The sequence below is a fragment of the Chrysemys picta genome, chromosome 1 (genome assembly GCF_011386835.1).
Source record: "Chrysemys picta bellii isolate R12L10 chromosome 1, ASM1138683v2, whole genome shotgun sequence".
NCBI lineage: Eukaryota > Metazoa > Chordata > Testudines > Emydidae > Chrysemys > Chrysemys picta.
The window spans coordinates 157,594,946-157,616,777 of record NC_088791.1 but is presented as its reverse complement, the minus strand read 5'-3'; the positions used below and the strand labels follow the sequence as shown (position 1 = coordinate 157,616,777).

Sequence of the window (21,832 nt, the reverse complement as noted above, 5' to 3'; positions counted from 1 at the left end):
TCCTTTGCTCTAACCGCTAGACAATACTGCTCCTTAGGCTTACAACATATTTAACATATTGTTGATACTGTGCAATAGTAAGATATTAAGAGTATCTATCTATATTATAAAGTGACTTCAGTCACTTTTTTCAGGCCATATTCAGAGCAGCATAATGTTAAATTAGCATAAAAATATTTTTGCAGATAATGTCTATTTTATGTCTTTTCTCTTACCTGGTGAGAATTTGAAACAGAATGGTAATAACCAGACCAGCAATGGAGAATCCACTACCAATGTTTGAGACAATCTCTAGAGGTTTTGCGTATTTGTAATTGATCTTGAAACTCTAGAAAATAATTTTTATTGATTATAAATAAAAAGTTATTCAGCTAGTTGGGTATGCATGTTGTGGGGGAGATAGTTTTCTCTCTAAAATTTATGTGGATGATTGGACATGGGAATAATAGTGTTTTTTAAATATTACGGCTACTACTAGCCACTGCCAAAATTTGCAGGTCACACAAAATTAGTCAAAACCAGAGAAGTTTTTCAGGAACTTCAGAGGAAGCTAACAATGCTAAGTGAATGTATAACGCAATGGCAGATGAAATTCATTGTTAAGAAATGCAATATACCCTGGAAGAAATAATCTGAACTACTCATATACAATTCTGGATTCTAAATTAATTGTGACCTGTAGGGAAAATTATAAGGGCAATATTATGGACAGCAACTCAAAACCTGTCTCTGTATAGTTATAGTAAAAGCAGCAAACAAAATGTTAGCATGTATAATGTCTGGTACAGACAGGCCCACCAACAGCAATTCCGGGCCCCAGGGCAGAACAGTCAATGGGCCCCCACGCACACACAAGCTGCGCCCGCGTTGATGCAGTCCGCCTGACATTTGGGCAGTGCTGTGCCTGCACTGACTGGTGCCCAGCAAGCTGCCGGCTGCACTGCTGGGCACGCTCTTCTGGCCCGGGCAGGGCTTTGACATGCCTACCCGGTAGGGTTGCCAACAATCTAACTGCGCAAACCCAAATACCTTTGCCCCGCCCCCTCTCCTGCCCCTTCCCTGAGACCTCGCCCCGTACCGCCCCTTCTGTGAGGCCCTGACCCCTGCTCACTCCATCCCCCCTCCTTCCATCACTCATTGTCCCCCACCCTCACTCACTTTCACCGGGCTGGGGCGGGGGTTGGGGTGCAGGAGCGGGTGCAGGGTGCAGGCTCTGGGAGGGAGTTTGGGTGAGGGAGAGGGGACGGGCTCTGGGAGGGAGTTTGGGTGCGGGAGGGGGTGTTGGCTCTGGGAGGGAGTTTGGGTGCGGGAGGGGGTGAGGGGTGCAGGCTCTGGGAGGGAGTTTGGGTGCGGGAGGGGGTGCGGGATGTGGGCTCTGGGAGGGAGTTTGGGTGAGGGAGAGGGGACGGGCTTGGGAGGGAGTTTGGGTGCGGGGCGGGGCGGGGGGTGGGCTATGGGAGGGAGTTTGGGTGTGGGAGGGGTGCATGGTGTGCATCCAAGGCTGGGGGAGAGGGTTTGGGTGCAGGAGAGGGTCGGAGGTCGGCACTTACTTTGGGGGGCTCCCGAAAGGTACCAGCTCACCCCTCTGGCAGTGGCTCCTAGGCGGGAGGCCAAGGGAGTCTCCGCGCACCGTTGCCTGCAGGCACTGCCCCTGCAGCAATGGGAGCTGCAGAGTCGGCGCTCGGGGCGGAAGCAGCGCACGGAGACCCCCTCCCCAGGGGCTGCAGGGACGTGCTGGCCGTTTCCGGGAGCAGCTGCGGCATGGAGCAAGTGCAGCAGGAAGCCTGCCTTAGCCCCGCTGCGCTGCTGGTGGTGGCCGGGGGCCCCTGGGTCCTTTTAAATCCCCCGGGCCCCTGGACAATTGCCCCCTTTGTCCCCCCCCCCCCCCACCCCCATCGGCAGGCCTGGGTACAGATAATATTGAAAATATTATAATGCCATTACATAATTCAAAGTTACACCCTTAGGTGCAAAACTGTTTTAATTTCTGGTCACTTTATCTCAGCAAGGATATAGTACATAAAGGCAATTGAGAGATGGGTGATGAAAATTATTAGAGGCATGGAAAGACTTGCCTATGAAGTAAGATTTAAAAGATTGGGGTAAAATTCTGGCCCTACTGAAAGTTGATCGCAAAACTCCCATTATTGACTTCCATGAGGCCAGGATTTCACCCTGGAACTGTTTTGTTTAGAGAAGATATGACAGAGATATATAAAATAATGAATGACACAGAGAAGACATTAATTCCTGATTACTCTCTGGTTATTAAAACAAAGGCACATTCAATGAAACTAAGAGGCAACAAATTTAAAATGAATAAAATAAATATTTTTACCACACAAAAAAAATCAATCTATTGAACTCATTGATGCTAGATATAACCGAGGCTAAGAACTTAGTAGACTTCCCCAAAGGGTTAGACATTTATATGGATAATGAGAAAATTCAGTTATATAAGGTTGGAATTTTTTTTTATATTTTAGAATGGAAATAAACCTTCATGCCTCAGGACATAATTCAGCCTCTAACTAAAAGTGGTTAGGAAGAAATTTCCCTTATGGAAGGTTATTCTGCAATTGTCAACTAAAAATTTTCTTGCACCTCCCTTTCATCTGGTATTGACCACTGTCAGGAACAAGATACTGGACTAGGTGAAACACTAGTCTGATATGTCAATCCCTATGCTCCCTCAAGCATTACTTCTCCCATGATATCTATAAGAAATTGGTCAACTAGCAATGTCTATATAAAGGGGAAGTTGGGGATAGCTGATCTTTTAAAAATCTTGATTGTATGGTTTTCTCTCCCTCCCCCACTCTTCTGTTGCTCCTCTTAGATTATTAGTTCTTTGGGGGCAGGGACTGCATCGTCCTGTATGTTTGGAACAGACCTTATACTTAGGTTCTGCTATTATAAAGCCACCAACAACAGAGAAGAAAAGACAAATGATTTGCTGTTAAAAAACAATGTCCTACCATTAATACAGCAAAACCAGTAGTGTGATTACACCTGCATCTCAATTCCGTTTTGTTTCCTTCTTTTGTGCAGCCTGTTGTGCTCCAGTCATTTGCACTGTAATCCCAAAAGACACATGCATAATCGTGCAGCAGCATTTCCGATGCATCATACTGTGGATTGGGAATACAAGAAGAAAAACTGGTAACAAACACTTTGCAAAGATACACCAATGAAACTGTGTTTGGCAAAGACAGTTCTTTCTGAAGGGAAAGCTGACACATATACTGGGACATTTGCAGAGTTTCCAGTCAACTTCGTGGGAGATCTTATGTTGAAGACAATTAAGCCTTATGAACTGACCATACACCTCAACTTTCCATTTGAGGGGTAAGAGGATAGTTCAGTCTCCATTTACATCATGGTTGAGACTGCCAACAAGCTGCCAATTTGCTGACATTGTTTTGGCAATTATGATAGAAACACATGTCCAGTGGGAATTGGATAGAGGCCAGCTTGTTTCACATATGCCAAACAGCAATCATCAGATAAATGCTGCCAAAATGAATTGGGTTTGCACTACAACCAAGAGGTAGAAACTTCTGCATTCCACTGGCAATTCTACTCCTCTCCTCCAAATGCGACTGTTTAATACTTTTAATAAATAAAGCATGCAATTTTACATTTGCATAACATCTGTAGAAATCTGCAATTAAAACATCCCTTTGCATTATTTGTGTATCATAGATGGACTTCAAATATATACAGAGGACTTTGAAATGCTCACATGAAAGAAAGTATTATGCAGCTGTATTGTAAAAACCAATCTGAAACTAAAGATAGGGTTTAATTCACTGTAATCAATATGAGTGATACTTATTTTCCAATCCACCCAGTTTTATGATCTATCATAGTGAATCTTGATCCATCACATTAATGGGTTTGATCCTCCAAATCTTAGCCACATGATAAGAAAGGCTTGTAGGAAGAGGCCAAATGTTACCTTCCAGAAAAAAATTCATGTGATGTTGGCAGACAAGGTGCCAGCTCACGCCAACATCCCAGGCCTTACTCAATGCTTAAAATGCATAGCTGGATGCCAGGCCAATTCACTTGTGTTTTAGTGTAAATCAAAGTGATTGTTAAATCTATAAGAATGCATTTGGTGTTTAAACTTCATGAAAACTAATGGGATGCTGCATGCATTTTTTTACTGTTTTGTATTCTATTATAATGTAATACCAAACATTTACATTGAAGAAGCCTTGTGTAACGCAAATAAAGAACTTTAACTGGAAAGCACTAATTCCTGTGCATTTGTAGGCAAGTGGTCATTGTGTATGATGATCAGAGATCAAAGACTCTAAATGCATTCCTCTCTCTCTGCCAGTCAAAGAAAGAGCCCATGTGGGTAGGGACCCTGTCAGTTTGTTTTCTGTGAGAAGAGGATATAAGTATGGACAGAAGGAAGAATTCTTCATCTCTGGACTATCTGGATTCTAACAGGGCAGAATAACTGAATGAGAAGACGGAGATCCCCAGAGTTACTCTGGGTAGCCCTGAGAGACTTTTGGGAAACTGGCAGATTACTACATCTCGGCTAGTATTTGGAATTATGGGCTGTGACTCACCTGTACATATATTTTACCGGCTTTAACTTCTCAATAACTCTCATTTGTTTTTCCTGGCTAATAAGACTTTAGTTAGTTTACTATAGAATTGGCTACCAGTTTTGTCTTTGGTATGAGATCTAGGATGCAAATCGACCTGGGTGAGAGACTGGTTTCTGGGGACTGAGTGTAACCTGGTGTTTTGTGATTTTTGGTGTAAGTGACCATTTATCACATAGTCCTGCTTGCCTGGGTGGCAAGATAGACTGGAGTGTCTATAGGGACTTTTTGTGACTCCACTAGAAGACTATTGTTGTACTTTGGGAGTTCACATTTGATACTGGATTGGTGAAGTCTAATTACAGAACACACCACCAATTTGGGGTGTCTTCCCTGCTTTTGACAGTCTGCCCTGAGGTAGGCTCTCATGGTCCTGAGCCATTCCAGACAGTGTGACAATGTAATCTAAAAATTCAGAAATCATGATCAAATAGGAAATTCACACAGACCACTGCATGCAAAAGCTAATAAACATATAGAACAAGTTTGGGGAGAAGACAATTGAGGCAAAACATACAGCTATTTCAAGAGGCATTTGGAGTTATCTCTGAAGAAGGCAGAGTTTAAGGGATACGATTAAAAAAAAAAAAGCAAGTAGAATTCAGGTAACACCCAAAAATGAATAGGCACGTTGGGCTGCATTTGGTATATTATCCTTTTCCTGTTCCCAGAATTTATTATATTCTTATTATATTATATTTCCTGTAGGGAAATGACTATTTTTGTCCCTCTCAAATTTCTGATTTAGGCTCTGGTCTATACCTGAAGTTTTACCAGCAGAACTATGTCAGTTAGGGATGTGATTTTTTTGCTAACATAGCGATGCCAGTAAAAGCTGAGTGTAGATGCAGTTATGCTAGTATACACAGCTGATCAATGTGCCTTTGATCAACTACCTGAGAAACATATCTAAAAGGACCTAGACCTCTCTATCAGTTGAACAAGACTCAAAAGCCATCAAACAACTGAACTCTGGCAAGGCATCCGAAAAGGATGGAATCCCAACAGAACTGTACAAAGCAGCAGGCCCAAAGGCTACCGAAGTGCTCCACAACATCTTGAGCAGTATCTAGGAAGAAGAAGAAATGCCACAAGACTTCAAGAATGCTACCATTGTATTACTGTTCAACAACAAAGGCAGGAAAGCTGACTGTGGAAACTACAAAGCAGGGGCGGCTCCAGGCACCAGCACAGCAAGCATATGCCTGGGGTGGCAAGCCACGGGGGGAGGTGTGTCGTTCACTGTGAGGGCGGCAGTCAGGCGGCCTTTGGCGGCGTGCCTGCGGGAGGTCCACCGATCCCGTGGTTTCAACGGCGAGTACACCAAAGCTGCGGGACCGGCAGATCACCCGCAGTAACGCCGCTGAATCCGCGTGACTGCGGACTGCCCACAAGCGTGCCGCCGAAGCCGGCCTGACTGCTGTGCTTGGGGCAGCAAAAAACATAGAGCCGCCCCTGCTACTAAGGCATTACTCTCTTTTGTACAGCAAGGAAAATACTTGCTCACATTCTACTGAAGAGACTCTTTGCAAATATATCTGAGGAGAATTTGCCTGAAGCGCAGTGTGGTTTTACACCAGGTCATAGCTCTACGGACTTATTTTTGTTGTAAGGCAGGTCCAGGAAAAATGTTCAGAGCAGAACATGGACGTGTATGCAGTCTTCATCGGCTTGACCAAAGCCTTTGATATGGTCAACAGAGAGGGTCTATGGGCTATTCTACATAAACTGGGCTGCCCAGAAGGACCAGTTCCATGATCACATGACAGGGCAAGTGCTCTCCAACGGTCACTCTTCTGACACATACAAAATCTTGAATGGAGTAAAACAAGGCTTCATTCAACTTGTACTTTACTTGCATCCTCAGCCATGCCACAAGGGACTTGGCTCAGGGGATACGCATCCGTTACCGACTCAATGGCTCCCTGTTTGATCTTCGAAGATTAAACACTAAGACCAAGACGTCAGAGAGATTTCTCGTTGAAGCACTCTTTGCCCTGATGGCCCACAGACATAATGACCTTCAGGTAATCGCTGACAGATTTTCTGAAGCATCCCAGCTCTTTGGCCTCACCATTAGTCTTGGTAAGACAGAGGTTTTGTTCCAACCTGCACCTCATTTCCAATGCCCCAGTGCCAGCCATCTCCATCCGAGGCACAAAGTTGAAAAATGTGGATCAGCTCAAGCATCTGGGCAGTACCACCTGCAGTGCTGGTTCCCTTGACAAGGAAATTGCCTTTAGAATAGTAAAGCTAGCCAGGCCCTTGGCCGACTTCGAACAAAAGTCCTCAATCAACACAACATCCATTCTCCGCCAAATTGAAGATCTATAGTGTAGTGGTCCTAACATCTCTCCTTTACAGTTCTGAGACATGAACTCTCTATAGACGGCATATTAAACAGCTCGAGCAATTTCACATGCGCTCCCTCCACTCAGTAATGAGCATTTGCTGGCACGACAGAGTGACCAACATTAAGGTCCTTGAGAGAGCAAACATAACCAGCAGCGAGGAAAAGTTGTTGAGAGTGCAACTTAGGTGGACTGGACCATCAGAATGGAAGACCACCGCCTCCCAAAACAGATCTTGTATGAGGAGCTGAGGCAGGGCAAAAGAAAGAAGGGTCATCTGTACAAGTGCTTCAAAGACAGCCTGAAGAGCACTCTCCAGTGGGCTGGCATTAGCCTCAAAGAACTTGAGCAAATTACTCAGAACAGGACTCACTGGCGGTCTCTGACAAGAGAAGCATGCAATAATTTAGAGCAGGATTGACACAATCATCTCCAGGCTGCATGTGAAAGGTGCCATAAAGCTGCATCATCAAACATCATGGATACGGCCTTCCCATACCCTCAGTGCGGCTGATTCTCTGCATCAGGGTTCGGACTTCAGAGTCATATGCGTAGCCACAGATGAGATTTGTGATATCATCATCATTGTTACCGATGGACTACCAACACCACCAGTGTAAGGCGCTTTATACAAATTTAAGTTATTTCACTTTACCTAAGTGGAAAAAGCTATGCCAGTACAAGCACTTTTATACCAGTATACATTACGCAGCTTTGCTGTTTTAACTATACCAGCATAGTTAAAGCAGCTGAACTTTTAAGTGTCGACAAGTCTTCTTCTGTCTGGGTGGCATCCCTCCCACGCCAATAACTGAACAATGATAGAATTACGTTGTCCTTTTGAAGACAAAAAAGAATAAAGGTAAACAAAGCTCTAGAGCCTTTTAAAAACTGTAAACTTCCTACCTTCTATGAATACAGCTACAACGTTGAGGGGATAGAGACTGTCATTTACTATATGTTTGCATAGTGCCTACCACATCTGGTTGTGGCCAGTAGGTGCTATGGCAATTTAAATGGTAAATAATTGAGGCTGCAACAGCAACATTTTCTATGTAACATTCTCTAGAATGCCCTTTCTCTCAGTTCTACTTATAAGAGGACTCACCTTTGGGTTGAAGACCATTTTAACATCATTAACAACTGTTCCATCAACAACATTGCCAGAGATAATTTGTTTAGCATGATTAAAATGAGTCTTGTAATTTTTTGATTGGAAAAATTTATCATTTTGATACAAGACAAAGCCAATACTTCCATCTCCAGATGAACCTACATTGGGCAAAGAGAAAAGAGATGTAGGTCATAGATACTAATGGAACGGATTATTATAGGAGGAGCTGATAGCAACTCCTATATTTAGCTTGCCTAACACTTCCATTGTAAAAGATCCTTTGAGAAGCTCTTACACCTCCGTTATACACAGCAATGTTGGCAGTCTGCAAGAAATAACTACATGTATGAACATTCCCAATTTCCAGGTTCACAACGATGACAAAGCCACAGCAATAGAATCAGACACAGTGCTGGGAATATGTGAAAGCTGCCTGAGCAGCTATAGGGATGGAGCAGAAGAGATCCTGGTCTCTTTCTCTCAGACCCAGCACATGGCCTCAGTGGGTCATGCACTACATGGGACAGAAACTGGGATAGATGGCTCTGCCCCAACATACACATTCTCTGCACAGCATCTGGCCCCAGTAGCTTATTTCCATCTTCTGGAGATACCTCATGGAGCAGGTGCTCACCCAAGAGCTAAGCAAGGCTGAGCTCCATCCCTCCACTCCCAATACAGCACATTCACCCAGTGGGCCATCCTGCCCCTCTGGGATAACAGCCTTCTATTTCTGCCAGCTAATATAGTTAAACCTGTACCTCAAGAACTCCTGTTACAGTCTATGCTGCAGTGCAGAAGGCTCAGGGTGGGGTTTTTTACAGTTGCACATAGTAGAATTTGTATTTACCTTTTCAATTTAAGAAAACCTAGGAAATTACATACAAAAAACTACTTTAAAATGGCTTTTTACAATGTATTAACTTAAACAACAAATTGAAGTCATAATATTGACAAAAATAGAGAAAAATATTGCAAACAAAGAGGAAAATGCTAATACACCTCTACCCCAATATAACGCGACCTGATATAACACGAATTCGGATATAACGCAGTAAAGCAGTGCTCCGGGGGGTGGGGGAGGCTGCGCATTCCGGCGGATCAAAGCAAGTTCGATATAACGCGGTTTCACCTATAACATGGTAAAAAATTTTGGCTCCCAAGGACAGTGTTATATCAGGGTAGAGGTGTATATCAGTCTGCAGACTGCATCTCCTTTAGGATGGGGAAGGTGGAGCAGAGCTGCAGAATTGTCTCTCTTAGGGTGAATGAGACTGTGAAAATAATAATAAGAGCTACAGAGCAATTAGATCACACTGGTTTAGAGTCTTCCAGTGTATTTATTTATTTGTATAGCACCTTTTACTAGTATCAAATCAATGAATAAGCAACTAAGCAGAGATGACATTACAGAAGTTAAGAGACAGTTAGACATCTGTGAAAATAACTTCTAAGAATGAAATTTTTTTTTAAACTGTATACTTGTAATGAAGATGAGGAAAGACAGTAGCTATTTTAACCAGTTCTCTGGGGTTTATTGTTGTCTTCCACCACACAAAGAGCAGAAGATGTACTTTTTTTTAGCCTAGATGATTTTATTCAGATAAAGGAAAACAACAAGGAAAGAGAGAACAAATATAAAGTCTGCATGTGAAGGAGAACACAGTAGCTCAATCATTCTGCAACTGAAATTACATTAAGAACGGTTAAAAGAATGTTATTATTTAGGTTACAAAGTCAAGCATTTGAAAATTAGGAAATGCCAGATTTACGTTTGATAAGCCAACTTTAATATTGTCCTTTTGTGCATCCCTCATGTTCACTGAATGAGGCAGGCGTCCTGTGGAAAAAAATGGTTTGTAATTATGAAATTAATCATGAACTAATCAAATTGTAATCATGAAATTAAAGTCTGTACCATAATAAATATGCACAGAATTAAGAATTAAGATTACACAGGAAATTGTCTATCTGGCATTTCCTAACTTTTGAGTGCTTGACTTTGAAACAAAACACCACACTTTTATGTGCAACTGTGACAATCATGCATCATTTGAAACTTGACTGTCCTGTACTACAGCACAGACTTCTACACCACTGGAGCTACCAGGCTAAAACAGCCTTCTACTGTGCTATTACCTATGTAATCCCCAGGGGAGGGAATGGGCTGCCTCTCTCATACCACCCTTACAGCTGCTCCAGCACCGCCCAGGTGTTCCCACGTACTTCGTGTGTGTGCTAATGCTGATGCTTTGGTAGCAGCAGGGGCCTAGCACTTTAGAATGTTCATGGCACCATTATTTTGGCAAGTTGTAATAATTTCCCTGAGGAACATAAGGGAAGTATCAGTTTTCAAACATGTGTAACTCAGCAAAACCTGAACAGATTTTCACAGGAATAAGAAAAGACATTTCTCTCTAGCTCCCGGCATTTCTCATTGCCATATTTCAGAAGCCTGCTGCAAATTTGAGGTGTTAGAACTTGTTTTAAAAAAGGTCTTAAGGAATTTTATAAAGGAAAAATGTTAGGCAACCTAAATATAGGGGTCACTCCCAGTTTAATGAAACATAAAGTAGCCACTGTCCCTGCAACAGACAAGCAGACTACTCATTATTTAAAGATGCAGTACACCAAAAACAAAATGGCCTCTTTGCTTTCCATTTATAAACTAAGTTTAACAAGTTTTCTTATAATTTAATAAAGAATCAGACTAGTGACAAACTAAAGGTAGAGACTCCCTCATGTCAAAAATTAATTACTTATCTGTATCTACCAATCACCTACTGCATATTTGCAAAACTTCTCAAATATTTCTTGAACCATTTTGGATGTTTTAAAGGTTATGAATTTTTTTGGGGGGTGGGGAGGAGGTATATAAATACCCTGAAAACTTTTTTGGGGGGGATGAAGACTGTTGTATTAATCATACTGCATTAAACATCAATTGCACAATTTGGCCTAATATACCAAATATATTATATATAAAGAGTTGTTCAGAAAATAGTATTTTTTCTGCTTAGCCAATTGTGTGTTCCTCCTTTTCTGGTGCCCAAGTTGAGATCCTGGGGTCTTATTTGCAGAAGTGCTGAGGAGTCACAGCTGCAAATTAAAGTCAATGGGCACTGTGCTTTGAACATCTGAAGAGCTGCATTATACCATTTACTCTGAAAAATCGGGCCCTGTGCATCAAAAATTGGGCACAAAAGATGAGTGGAAATTTTGACTGTAATCTCTCTGTGCCTCAATTCCCCATCTGTAAAATGGGGATAAGAATAGCCCTTTACTTCACAGGCATATTGTGAAAATAAATTAGTATTTCTCAGGCACGCAGATACCATAGTGACTGGTATCATAAAAAAGCCCATGAGGAAATTACTAGTCAGAGAAAGGTTTGCATAATAGTGTGTAGTAAATAAGGCATCAGGTCACACTGAATAATGAGGAAAAAACAAAATATTGAATAGCTGCTCATTCAGTGAGCACGATCCACCCCACGTACTGAATGAGGCAGGAGTCCTGTGAAAAAAATAGCATGATATACTACAATCATAGACTGTATCATAATGCTTACACACAAGGCCAAATTAAGGTTGCATAGTTGATCTTTGAGTGCTCAACTTTGCATATTAATGTTAATTTAACATAGTGTTTGGGTGTAATTTTATATTTATTGTCTGTTTGTTTGCACCACTATCCTATACTACAGGAATGATTCAGAGCTGCTCCGTTGTGTGTAGGTTGCTAGCAGCTGGCATACAAAGAGGAAATATACCTCTATCCTTTGATAGCCAAAAGGGATTTTCTTTTTAAGCTTACATGGTAGTAGTCTATAGTTTTGGAGCAGAAATTTTTAGTCCAACCACTAATGGAGATGTGTGATTTAGAGATTCACTTTGGAGTCTGTAGCTCTGTAACCACACATTCATTACAGTTATAACATAAAAACAACTCAGGCCATGTTACAAGTAAGTCAGCAGTGACTCACAGATAAGGTCACACAGTTTAGCTTTGTCATGTACACTTCTAGTTCTATGATATGTGCCTTAATATATGTACATAAAAACGACATCTTTTCATAGATTTTAGTCAAAGGCGTGTGAGAATACTTTTGTGCAGAATTTGCCCAGCACTAGTTTTTGGGGAAGAGAAGAGTGTACTTACTGCTCTTCCTTGTAACGTTGATCAATATTTGAACTTCTGTATCGTTGTCAGTTTTCAAGTCAGAGACATTTTCATCTACCTTAATATTTTCAGACTGTAAACTTCCTGATACTGTGTAGGCAAAAGTCACCAAAGAATTTGTACAAATTGTTAGAATTTGTAAAAATTTGCTCATTGTCCTTATAATTCCCACAAAGCAAATAAGCTTACCTGTCTGTGCAGAGAAAAAAGCTGTTGTTGCAGTTGGCTTCAATGAAATGTGATTAACTGCAATATTGGGCTGAACAGCAGAGCCATTCAAAGAGAATTTTTCCAGTGTCTGTGTGAGGCTGCATTGAAATAAGGAATGGTGTAAAATGTCTTTACCACTGTAAAGAATATCAGAATATAGAGCCAATGTCTGCCCTCCCTCAGTGATTTCAAATTTGTTCCATAGAGTGTAGGACAGGGAAGAATTTGGCCAAAAATCTCTTATTCTAATGGGCCAAATCCCATTACTATTGAAGTCAATGGGAGATTTGCCTTTGACTTCAGTGGAACTAGGATTTGGCCTTTTATGCATCAAGGGGGAAAATCTAGAATATTGCTACAATTTAATAGTTGGTTAAAGTGGGAGATTTTTTTCTAATTGTGTCAATGTGTCCAGGAACCTGCTCCTTTAAGCATGCTAGTAATTCACCTTTTCCATTCTCTGGATATCCTACTAGTAATAATAATACTTTAAATTCTATGATTCCTTTCATACAAGAACCTCTAAGTGTTTATTAATATTCATTAAGCTTCACATCTACCCAGGAGGTAGAGTAAGAACTCCTATTCCCATTGTCCAGACAGGGAAAGCGAGGTGGTGGTTAACTTACGGGTCAAAGGTGACACAGCAAATCAGTGTCAAAGCTGGAAACTGAATGCAGGTAACTTGACTTTTCAACACCAACTCTAGACCTCACTGTCTCCAGATTAGGAAAACTGGGCCAACTTCATTCATCCCTGGGGTAACTCTTCTGAATCAGTGGAGTTACCCTGGAGATTAATTTGTCCCACTGTGTTCCATTTTTAATCTTAAATGGACAGACATGTTTAGTTTTACCAAATTTAATAGAAACAGAAATTGTAATTACCTTGCTGTAATATTAGTAAGGTTATTATCTGCAAAGTTGAATTCACTCTCTCTGGCATCCAAAAGTTGGCTAATTGTAGCCACTGCAGCCACTGTAGCAGTAGCTTCCTGACAAACAAAATAGAGGGAAACATTCAGTAGGAATGGTATATGAACTCACTTCTTTTAATACGCTGTATTGTGATAGAATATTTTGTTAACACTTGCCTTAATCAAAAGGAAATAGAATAAGTAACCCTCTTCTCCCCAGCCCTGTCTGCCTCGCATTCCATACCTTCTCTTTTATTTCCATTTAGCTGATCCCCTCCTAAATAAATTCCCCCACAACAAACAAACAAACTCATAATGTGGAACTAACATAACTTTTAGTGACATTTTGCTTATGTGTTATATCCCTTCCCCCACTTTGTGTCTATCCTGTCTATTTAGATTGTAATCTCTTCAGGACAGGGACCATTTACTACTCTGTTTGTGCAGCACCAAGCACATTGGGGCCCCACTCTTGGTTGGCCCTTAGGAACTACCGTAATAAACCTGTTAAGTAAAAATTTAAAATAAAAATGAGCTATTACTGGAAAAAAGTCTTTGAACCAACCGATGCATAGGCACCTCACATTATTTGAATGTAGATAGGCAAAAAAAGAGGTTAATGTAGTACGTCAGGTTCAGTTGATTCCAATATTTGAATTTCAAATGCACAAAATTTGAAGTGATTGATAGAGGTGAATCCATCATGTTATCCCAGAAACTGAGATAGGGACACTCTACTAAGATGCTTGAGATCTGAACTCAGATCCAATGTTTAATAGTTCAACGTATTGCAACTAGATTAGACACTTGGGTTTTGTTGTTGTTTTTTATTAAGTGAAACCAAAAAGACTGATCTGCTGTGGGGCTCGGAAAAGTGTCCCAAACTCACACTATATCCTATTAAGCCATAAAACAAAATACTTTTTTAGTTTCGGTGAATCTCACCTGAGAATAATTTTTCAGAATCTGTCCTGCAATATCAGCAGCAGTAGAGATGTTCTCAGTGGTCAGTTTCTCCGGCTCAGAAGTAAGGATCTGGGTATTACTGGCAATGGACGAAATGTTATCTGAACCGCTTAACTGTTAGAAAAATGGTACATCACACAAAGAAAATATGAAGGAAAATAGTGGCCAACTTTATACCCATTCTCTAATGAAATAAAAGAATAGCAGGTTCACAGCCAAATTTTTTGCTGCTATAAACTGACACAGCTCCTATTAACTCAATAGAACTGTGCCAGCTTACATCAACACACAGAGAATTTGGCCCACTATACACAGTCACTTCTCTCACTCATAGAAATACAATAAGATCTTGTCTAGATGACTAAGGGTATGTTTACACTGCAATAAAACACCCAAGGCTGGCCTGGGTCAGCTGACTTGGGCTTCTGGGGGGTGAGGGGGCTTGGGCTGTGGAGCTGTAAAATTACAGAGTAGAGGTTCGGGCTTGGGCTGGAGCCCAGATTCTGAGAACTTGTGGGTCTTTTATCATTGAAGACCTACCCTGAACTTCTGAATCCATGGACTTCTGTAGCCCCTTCCACTCACAATGTGTGCTACATAAACAGAATTAGATTTTAAATGACTTTAGGAAGCCATCAGAAGAACAAAGGAAATGCCATACTAGAGTAGCCTAGTCCTTCTAAGTAGTTCTAGTATGACTGATAAATCTTTAAATGATAAAGCTTGAATGAAGCTCTGAGATATAGAGGTGGGTTTGCAGCCTGCAGAGCAGTGAAGTTGTACACTAATAACTACAGGAGATGCATTATGTGCGTATTACATACAAACACTATGTTTAAAGAACATTATTAAGGTTGCAAAATTAAGCACTCAAATAGAAAATGTCAGAATTAACATTGCCCGTGCAACCTTAATTTGCCCCCACCCCTGTGTACGTATGCATTGTGATACAGTCTTTAATTACATGATCACATACTATTTTTGCCACAGGACTCCTGCCTCATCAAGGCACCTTCTCTGGGGGTGAGTCAGGTTTATGTAGTAAAGGAGGCTGTTGTCTGCAGGACCCCTGCTTCATTTGTTGCAGAAGTTGGAAAGGGTGTAGTGAAGGAAGCAGGACAGTGACAGAAGAGAGGATGATCTCATGGTTATAACATCTGAATGATGACCTGGATAATTGGATTCATGTGCCCGTATGCCTTATTTACTGCACACTATTTAAACCCTGGCCTGGATATAGTATTAATTTCTCATGGCACCTATCGCTATTATATCTGAGTGCCTCAAAATCCTTAGTTTATTTTCAAATTATCCCCATGTTACAGATGGGGTACTGAAACACAAAGATTAAGGTCAGAAATATCCACCAATTTGGGGTTCCTAACTTGAGACTCCTATGACCTGATTTTTTCAGAGTCCTTAGCATTGAGAGCACAGGAGAAACAGTCTGGGTTATGGGCCTTTACAAAAGTGGTAATTCCTGATCATTGCAGATATAGCTTTCCATCAATTTTCCATCATCATTTGTAACTGAAAAATGTTTAGTTTTCTTTAAAATTCACTAGGTGGCAGTCTAACTTCAAAAGTTAAAAAAATATTGTGGGCAACAATTTAAACTGAAAACACAAATACAGAGCCTATGTTATTACTATTATTATTAGTAGTAAATATTTATATTATGGTAGCTTCCCGAGGCCCCAGTCTGACACTGTACAGAAAAAGAGAGAGAAACCCTGCCCTGACAGGCTCACAATCTAAAGATGCAAACAGAACAAGGATAGAGTTGGTGACAGTACATGGGAGCAAATAAATATGATGAAGAATTGGCACATCTTTGCTAGTTACATGGATTGTAGCTTTTTTGTTTTGTTTTAAACTGGGGTTTAAAGTAGGTACAGCTTCACTCTAAGAAGGCATAAAAGTTTGCAGGCTCATGAGTTTTAAAATAACGAGCAAAAAAAAAACCCTATACTTTGGAATGCCCATTTCAGAGAGAACCTAGGGGACAATGTGTAAGCTTGCTTCTCCTCTCTTTTCTCCCAATTTATTTTCGGGTGGCGTTTTCAAGTATTCAGCATTGAACTCTGCTCCCACTCAAATCAAATGGGAAGTCACAGGCCAGAAGTGAGTGCTTTTGAAAATCCCACCTTTATTTATTTTCTGTATGTGCAGCTATATTGTAATATGGAATCATAACCAATGGCCTGAAACAGGTTGAAAGCTTCATTATACTTTATAACAGTTTTATCGATGAAGACAAATCTGTTATTTATCCTATTTTCTAATGAACCTATCTTTATAAATCTGTGACATACCATTTTACAGTTATAAAACATTAAGTTCTTAAAAAGTGGGCAACTTCTCACTGGGCTAGGGAAGAGCAAAGCAACCAGAATGTACTGGTGATTTTAGCCCACTGTTTCTTGTTTCAATCAACTCTGCATTTGGAATCCATATCCCAAACTCAGATCATGAAGGTCATTATAGCCCCCCTTCACTGTAGTTGTAGCAACCCTTTAAATGGCATATTAAAAGATAGGATTACCTGATTCTGTAGGATTTGCAGGTTCATACTGCAATCCACAAACTTCACATCATCTAGAGTAGGTTTTCCTCCTATTTTGGAGCATTTCCGGCTTGCTCTTGGAGTACCAGCTTTAATTTAAAAAAAAGTCCTTTCACAGTCATATGTCAGCATTCTTTGCAGGTCCCTTACAATTTTTAAAATTGTTTTCTTCTCAGGGCCTGATCCAGTAATTCTCACTCATATAAATAACTCTTATTCAGTCAAGTAGTGCTATTGATGTCATTGGGTTATTCATGTAAGTAAGGGAAGGATTAGTCACATAAGTAAGGGTTGTAGAATCATACCCCTTAAGCAGGTAATTCCGCCCCCCCCCCCTTCCTAACCCCCGACAATAGGTTTGAAAATTTGTCACAGGTTACCAGCAGAAATACAGGAGGCAGTAACAATATAAATGTTACTGAACAAAAAGATGCCCTACAGATCATCAGACATTGTAAGTACTGTAAACTCATTGTGTTATATAATATTCAACTGACTCTATTAAAAACCTCTTTCCTACTCCTGTTTTTTACTTACAAAATACCCACAATCCAAACAGACTAAATGGATGATATTTTAATAACTTTTCCTGAAACCTTTTTCTATGTCATATGGTACAATTAAATGAATTCTCTGCACGGTAGTAGCTGACTTAATTACCACCTAATAACTGTTCAGTGGCTTATGTGATATGAGTTAGTGATCTCAGTCCAGTTCCAAGTGGCCAGGTATCCCACTCATAAAACTCACCATTCAGACTAGCATTTTTGCTGGCCATCTTGGAGACCAAGGACATGAAGAGTAAATTATATTTATTTACATTGACATATGGAGACTAAATTACCCCTTCACCTTCATAGGGATCAGCATCAAAACATAGTGGCAGCGCAGTGTGGGGAGGGCTGTATCTGTTCAGGGTTTAAATAGAGGACTTCCATCTCCTGGTCTGATAAGCTGACATCTTTCACCAGCCTTAAATTCACTTTTTGGGGAGGGGAAGAGGGGTAAGGAGGAGAGAGAAAAGAAACACCTACCGTTTACAGTGGACTTGTTACATTTTTCTTCAGAATAGCCATATCTGTCTACTATAATTCTTGTAAAAGTAAACTTTACTGAAGAGTTGACTTGGTAAATACTATTTTCACAGAAATTAACTGTGTAGGGAACAAAATACATTCAGGTTAAATACTATCATCATGTAGAGCAATTTTCAAGAACACAAAATATAAAGCTAGGCAGGAGGTGATTGTAACTTTAGACTTCTGACTTAAAGCAGTGGTTTTCAACCTGTGATCCATGGACTCCTGGGGGTCCACAAACTGTCTAAGATTTTCAAAAAGATCCGCACCGCCATTCAAAATTTATAGGGGTCCACAAATGACAAAAGGTTGAAAACCATGTCCTTAAAGGGACAATTACAGAGACAAAGTGGGTGAGGTAATGTCTTTTTGTGACACTGAACCAGAAAGGGTTAAGCAACTAGCAGGCTAAATGATCCAAATTCAACCTTTAAAGACTTATTAGAGAAGTATATAAAGTAGTAATTAGGAACATTCCTTATAAATAGCTAACAAAGCCATGCTAGATAAACTAGAGCTTTGAAATGCAAACCTGTATTGTAGAGAATAAGAGGTAAATACTAACTGTATGTGTTTCCCTCTCTCTTGTTAGATGTTAACCATGTAACCAGATTAGCTTGTGGATGCTAACTCCCTTTCATGTTTTAATTGTATTAGATTATGTTTATGGATGGTTCAGTTACCCTTAAGATCAAAGATGTAAGATATTGCAGGAAATAATATTACTTACATTGTCTTCAGTTTAAATTGTCTGTGCCATAATGGAATGCCTTGATAGTTTGAATAGATAATTGCCTTATGTTAATTAATACTACTAGTTTACCTGTGTATACATAAGAAATAGGGATTCTTACTTCAAAGCAACTGATGTGTGTTACCTATTCTTCATTCAAGGAATGCCTGCTGTGTTACTATACTGTCAAGAAGCTATCGCAGCCTGCCTGTGATCTATAAAAGAACTCTAGGGTCCCAATCCTGTATCTGAGCTCTTCTTAAATTTGGTTGGGGAAACCTGAGTTGGAAGACGGAAATCTCCAGCTCCAGTCTGGATTATCCTGCTAATTCTCATGGAAGAATTTGAACAAACTCTATATATAGACTGCCTATTTGGACTATAACCTGAAAAAATGATTCTGGAAAGAACTTTTTGCAACTCAGCAGCTCACCATCCCTACTATGAAACTGACCTAAGAATTCTATTCATATCTGTATGTATAATCTTTTAACCACAATACTCTTTCTTCTTTTTTTATAAATCTTAGTTTAGTTAATAAGAATTGGCTGTAAGCATGTATTTGTGTAAGATCTGAAATATTCATTGATCAGTTGGGTAATGTGTCCGATCCCTTGGGATTGGTAGAACTTTATGTATGATGAACAAGATTTTCAGTAATCCGCATCAAAGTTGACTTGGCTTTCTGGGTGGGAGCCCAGGGCTGGGTTGCTTTAAGAGGCCTGTGTATTTGGCTTCAGGGTAACCAGAAAGGTATTTTAGAAGCTTTTTTGTTGCTGACTTGGTGAATCTAATTACTAGAATAACGACCAGTTTTGGGGATCAGCTGCCCCATTCTTTGCAGTTTGCCCTGATTGAGCAACCTCAGTCTGGCCTCTCCAAGCGACAATGGTCACACTTATATTGGACCAACTTCTGTTGGTGAGAAACAAGCTTTAAAGCCACACACGGCGCTTCTTCTGGACTCATTGCATACAACAATTAAAGGGACATTGTGAAGTTACAAATTATGGGCCAGATCCTCAGCTGTTGTGTCTCCACAGAAGACAATATAAGAGATTAGACCCTTACTTTTCACTATCTGTGCTGCCTGTATTTGGGGGGGGGGGTTGGACAATGAAAATAGACGAGCTAGTTTCACTTGCCAGGTTCTAGTGCAGTGGCAAAATGTGGGAATATCTATATCAAATACTTAAGGACCATGTTTATTTGCTAACTATTAGAATAGAGTTACAGAGGGAGCTGGTATCAACCAATATATTTAGGTTGCCTACCCTGTCATTCTAAAAGATTCCTGCAACCTTTTCTTTGAGAAACCTTCACACCTTCAGAGTAGCAGCCGTGTTAGTCTGTATCCGCAAAAAGAACAGGAGTACTTGTGGCACCTTAGAGACTAACAAATTTATTAGAGCATAAGCTTTCGTGGACTACAGCCCACTTCTTCGGATGCACGAAAGCTTATGCTCTAATAAATTTGTTAGTCTCTAAGGTGCCACAAGTACTCCTGTTCTTTCTTCACACCTTCATCACTTGCAGCAGAGTTTTGATATTCAGCAGGGGGAATCCCTTCCGGGTAGCAAAGTGCCTACTCTTTGTCTCATGAAATTCTGTTCAGCTTTTGCTCAACTGTTACAAATCACCATTTCCCTCCTCTCTCATGAAAAAAGTTGACCGTCTACCAAAATAACTAAACACAAACATTCTAAGGCGAACTGATGCCACCAGCAAAGCAGCAGCAACATTACACTGTATCGAGACACCTGGGAGCTGCCAGAGCAGAGAGGGAGGAGGAAGGAAATCGGGGAAGAAAGTCTGGCTGCTTTCCACCACCACCCCTACTTCCAGCACTTGGTCCCAGCAATCCATTCCCACCACCTCTATCTAGGGACATCATATGGGGCCAAAGCTCCGATAAGTCCTAGGGCTCAGGATGTGGGAAGGAAGAGAAAGAAAGCAGGACCAGGCTCCCCACATTCACCTCCTAGACCTGTAGCCTATAAAATGTATTAGGTTAAGAAATAAGTCAAAATTAGGCTTTTGCCTAAGTTAGGCTAAGTATAGAGGAGCATGGGAAATTGAGTTTGTTAGTGTGAGCGAAGGTTAGAGATGAGTTGGAGACTTTAAGATGAGAAAATTGAAATCAGCAAGGACATGACCCAAGGTTTGGTTTTGGTTATAACTGGTTTTAGCAGGGTTTTAGTGAGTGTTTTTGAAAATCTGAAATATTTTATTAAAATTCTATCTATATTGGCAGCATGGGAAGGACATTGGTGCAGATGTTAATGTAAATAATGTGTAACGTCAAGAGATGGCAGAAATGTGAATATGGTAATGGGTAGGTTTAATGTTAATTAATAGAAAAAGGAGTAGCCTTACAAAATTGTGGGAGAACTCTAATTAACACCGAAAGGATACTGTTAAATTACAGGATTTTAAAACTATACTTCATTCAGTTGTCAGTGGACTGATCACCCATTGTTACGCCATTCCATCTATGAATGTAAGTATAATTTTAGTATGTGTGTAAATGGTAATTGTTTGCCTATTTGCTTAACTAATCATTGTTCTCCTAAATAAGGTTTGGTTCTATCATTCAAAATGTCATCCAAGGCCCTCTACTAAACTAAATTGTCTCTGACCAACCTAGAGGCTCCAACTTGAAAACTAAGTTTGGTCTATTGCGTTCTTAGCTTTAATGATTTAATGTTAATTGGGAACATTTAAAATTCAAGGTTACAACTCAGAACATGGCTCCAGAGGTCCATTTCCTCACCCCTCTTCTAGGGCATCACATGGTGCAGGAGCTCTTGGGGGGGGGCTGGGCTCTCCCCCAAACACCCACCAGACTCATCAGTGCTCTCTCCCTTTATGGTAATGGCCTTCTCCTGCTACCTGCTAACATAGCTAGTCCCATAGCTTCATTAAGTGGTAGCAATCAGTGTTGCAGTGCTGAAGTTTCAGGTTAGGGTGCATGCTGAGGACAGTGGGATTGTTTTAGCTGCACATTGTGACACTGTATGAAATAATGTGAGAGACTTCATGATATTATTGATACCAATATTATAAAATTGCAATGAATCTTTCCAG

At 40.5% G+C, this 21,832-nt stretch overlaps 1 protein-coding gene across 2 annotated transcripts in view; it reads right to left on the bottom strand.

The window, feature by feature from the left end:
- Positions 1-21,832, bottom strand: part of ADGRG7 (adhesion G protein-coupled receptor G7) — a 62,166-nt gene that overhangs the window by 14,766 nt on the left and 25,568 nt on the right. For both annotated transcript variants that reach the window (XM_065587720.1, XM_065587718.1), the window contains exons 3-11: positions 17,968-18,087; positions 16,913-17,022; positions 14,347-14,481; positions 13,373-13,479; positions 12,465-12,583; positions 12,255-12,365; positions 8,088-8,251; positions 2,979-3,131; positions 216-328 (exon numbers count right to left, since the gene is read on the bottom strand). In XM_065587720.1, the coding sequence (XP_065443792.1) occupies positions 216-328; positions 2,979-3,131; positions 8,088-8,251; positions 12,255-12,365; positions 12,465-12,583; positions 13,373-13,479; positions 14,347-14,481; positions 16,913-16,939 (929 nt within the window). In that variant the 5' untranslated portion in view covers positions 16,940-17,022; positions 17,968-18,087. The remainder of the gene's footprint in view (positions 1-215; positions 329-2,978; positions 3,132-8,087; positions 8,252-12,254; positions 12,366-12,464; positions 12,584-13,372; positions 13,480-14,346; positions 14,482-16,912; positions 17,023-17,967; positions 18,088-21,832) is intronic.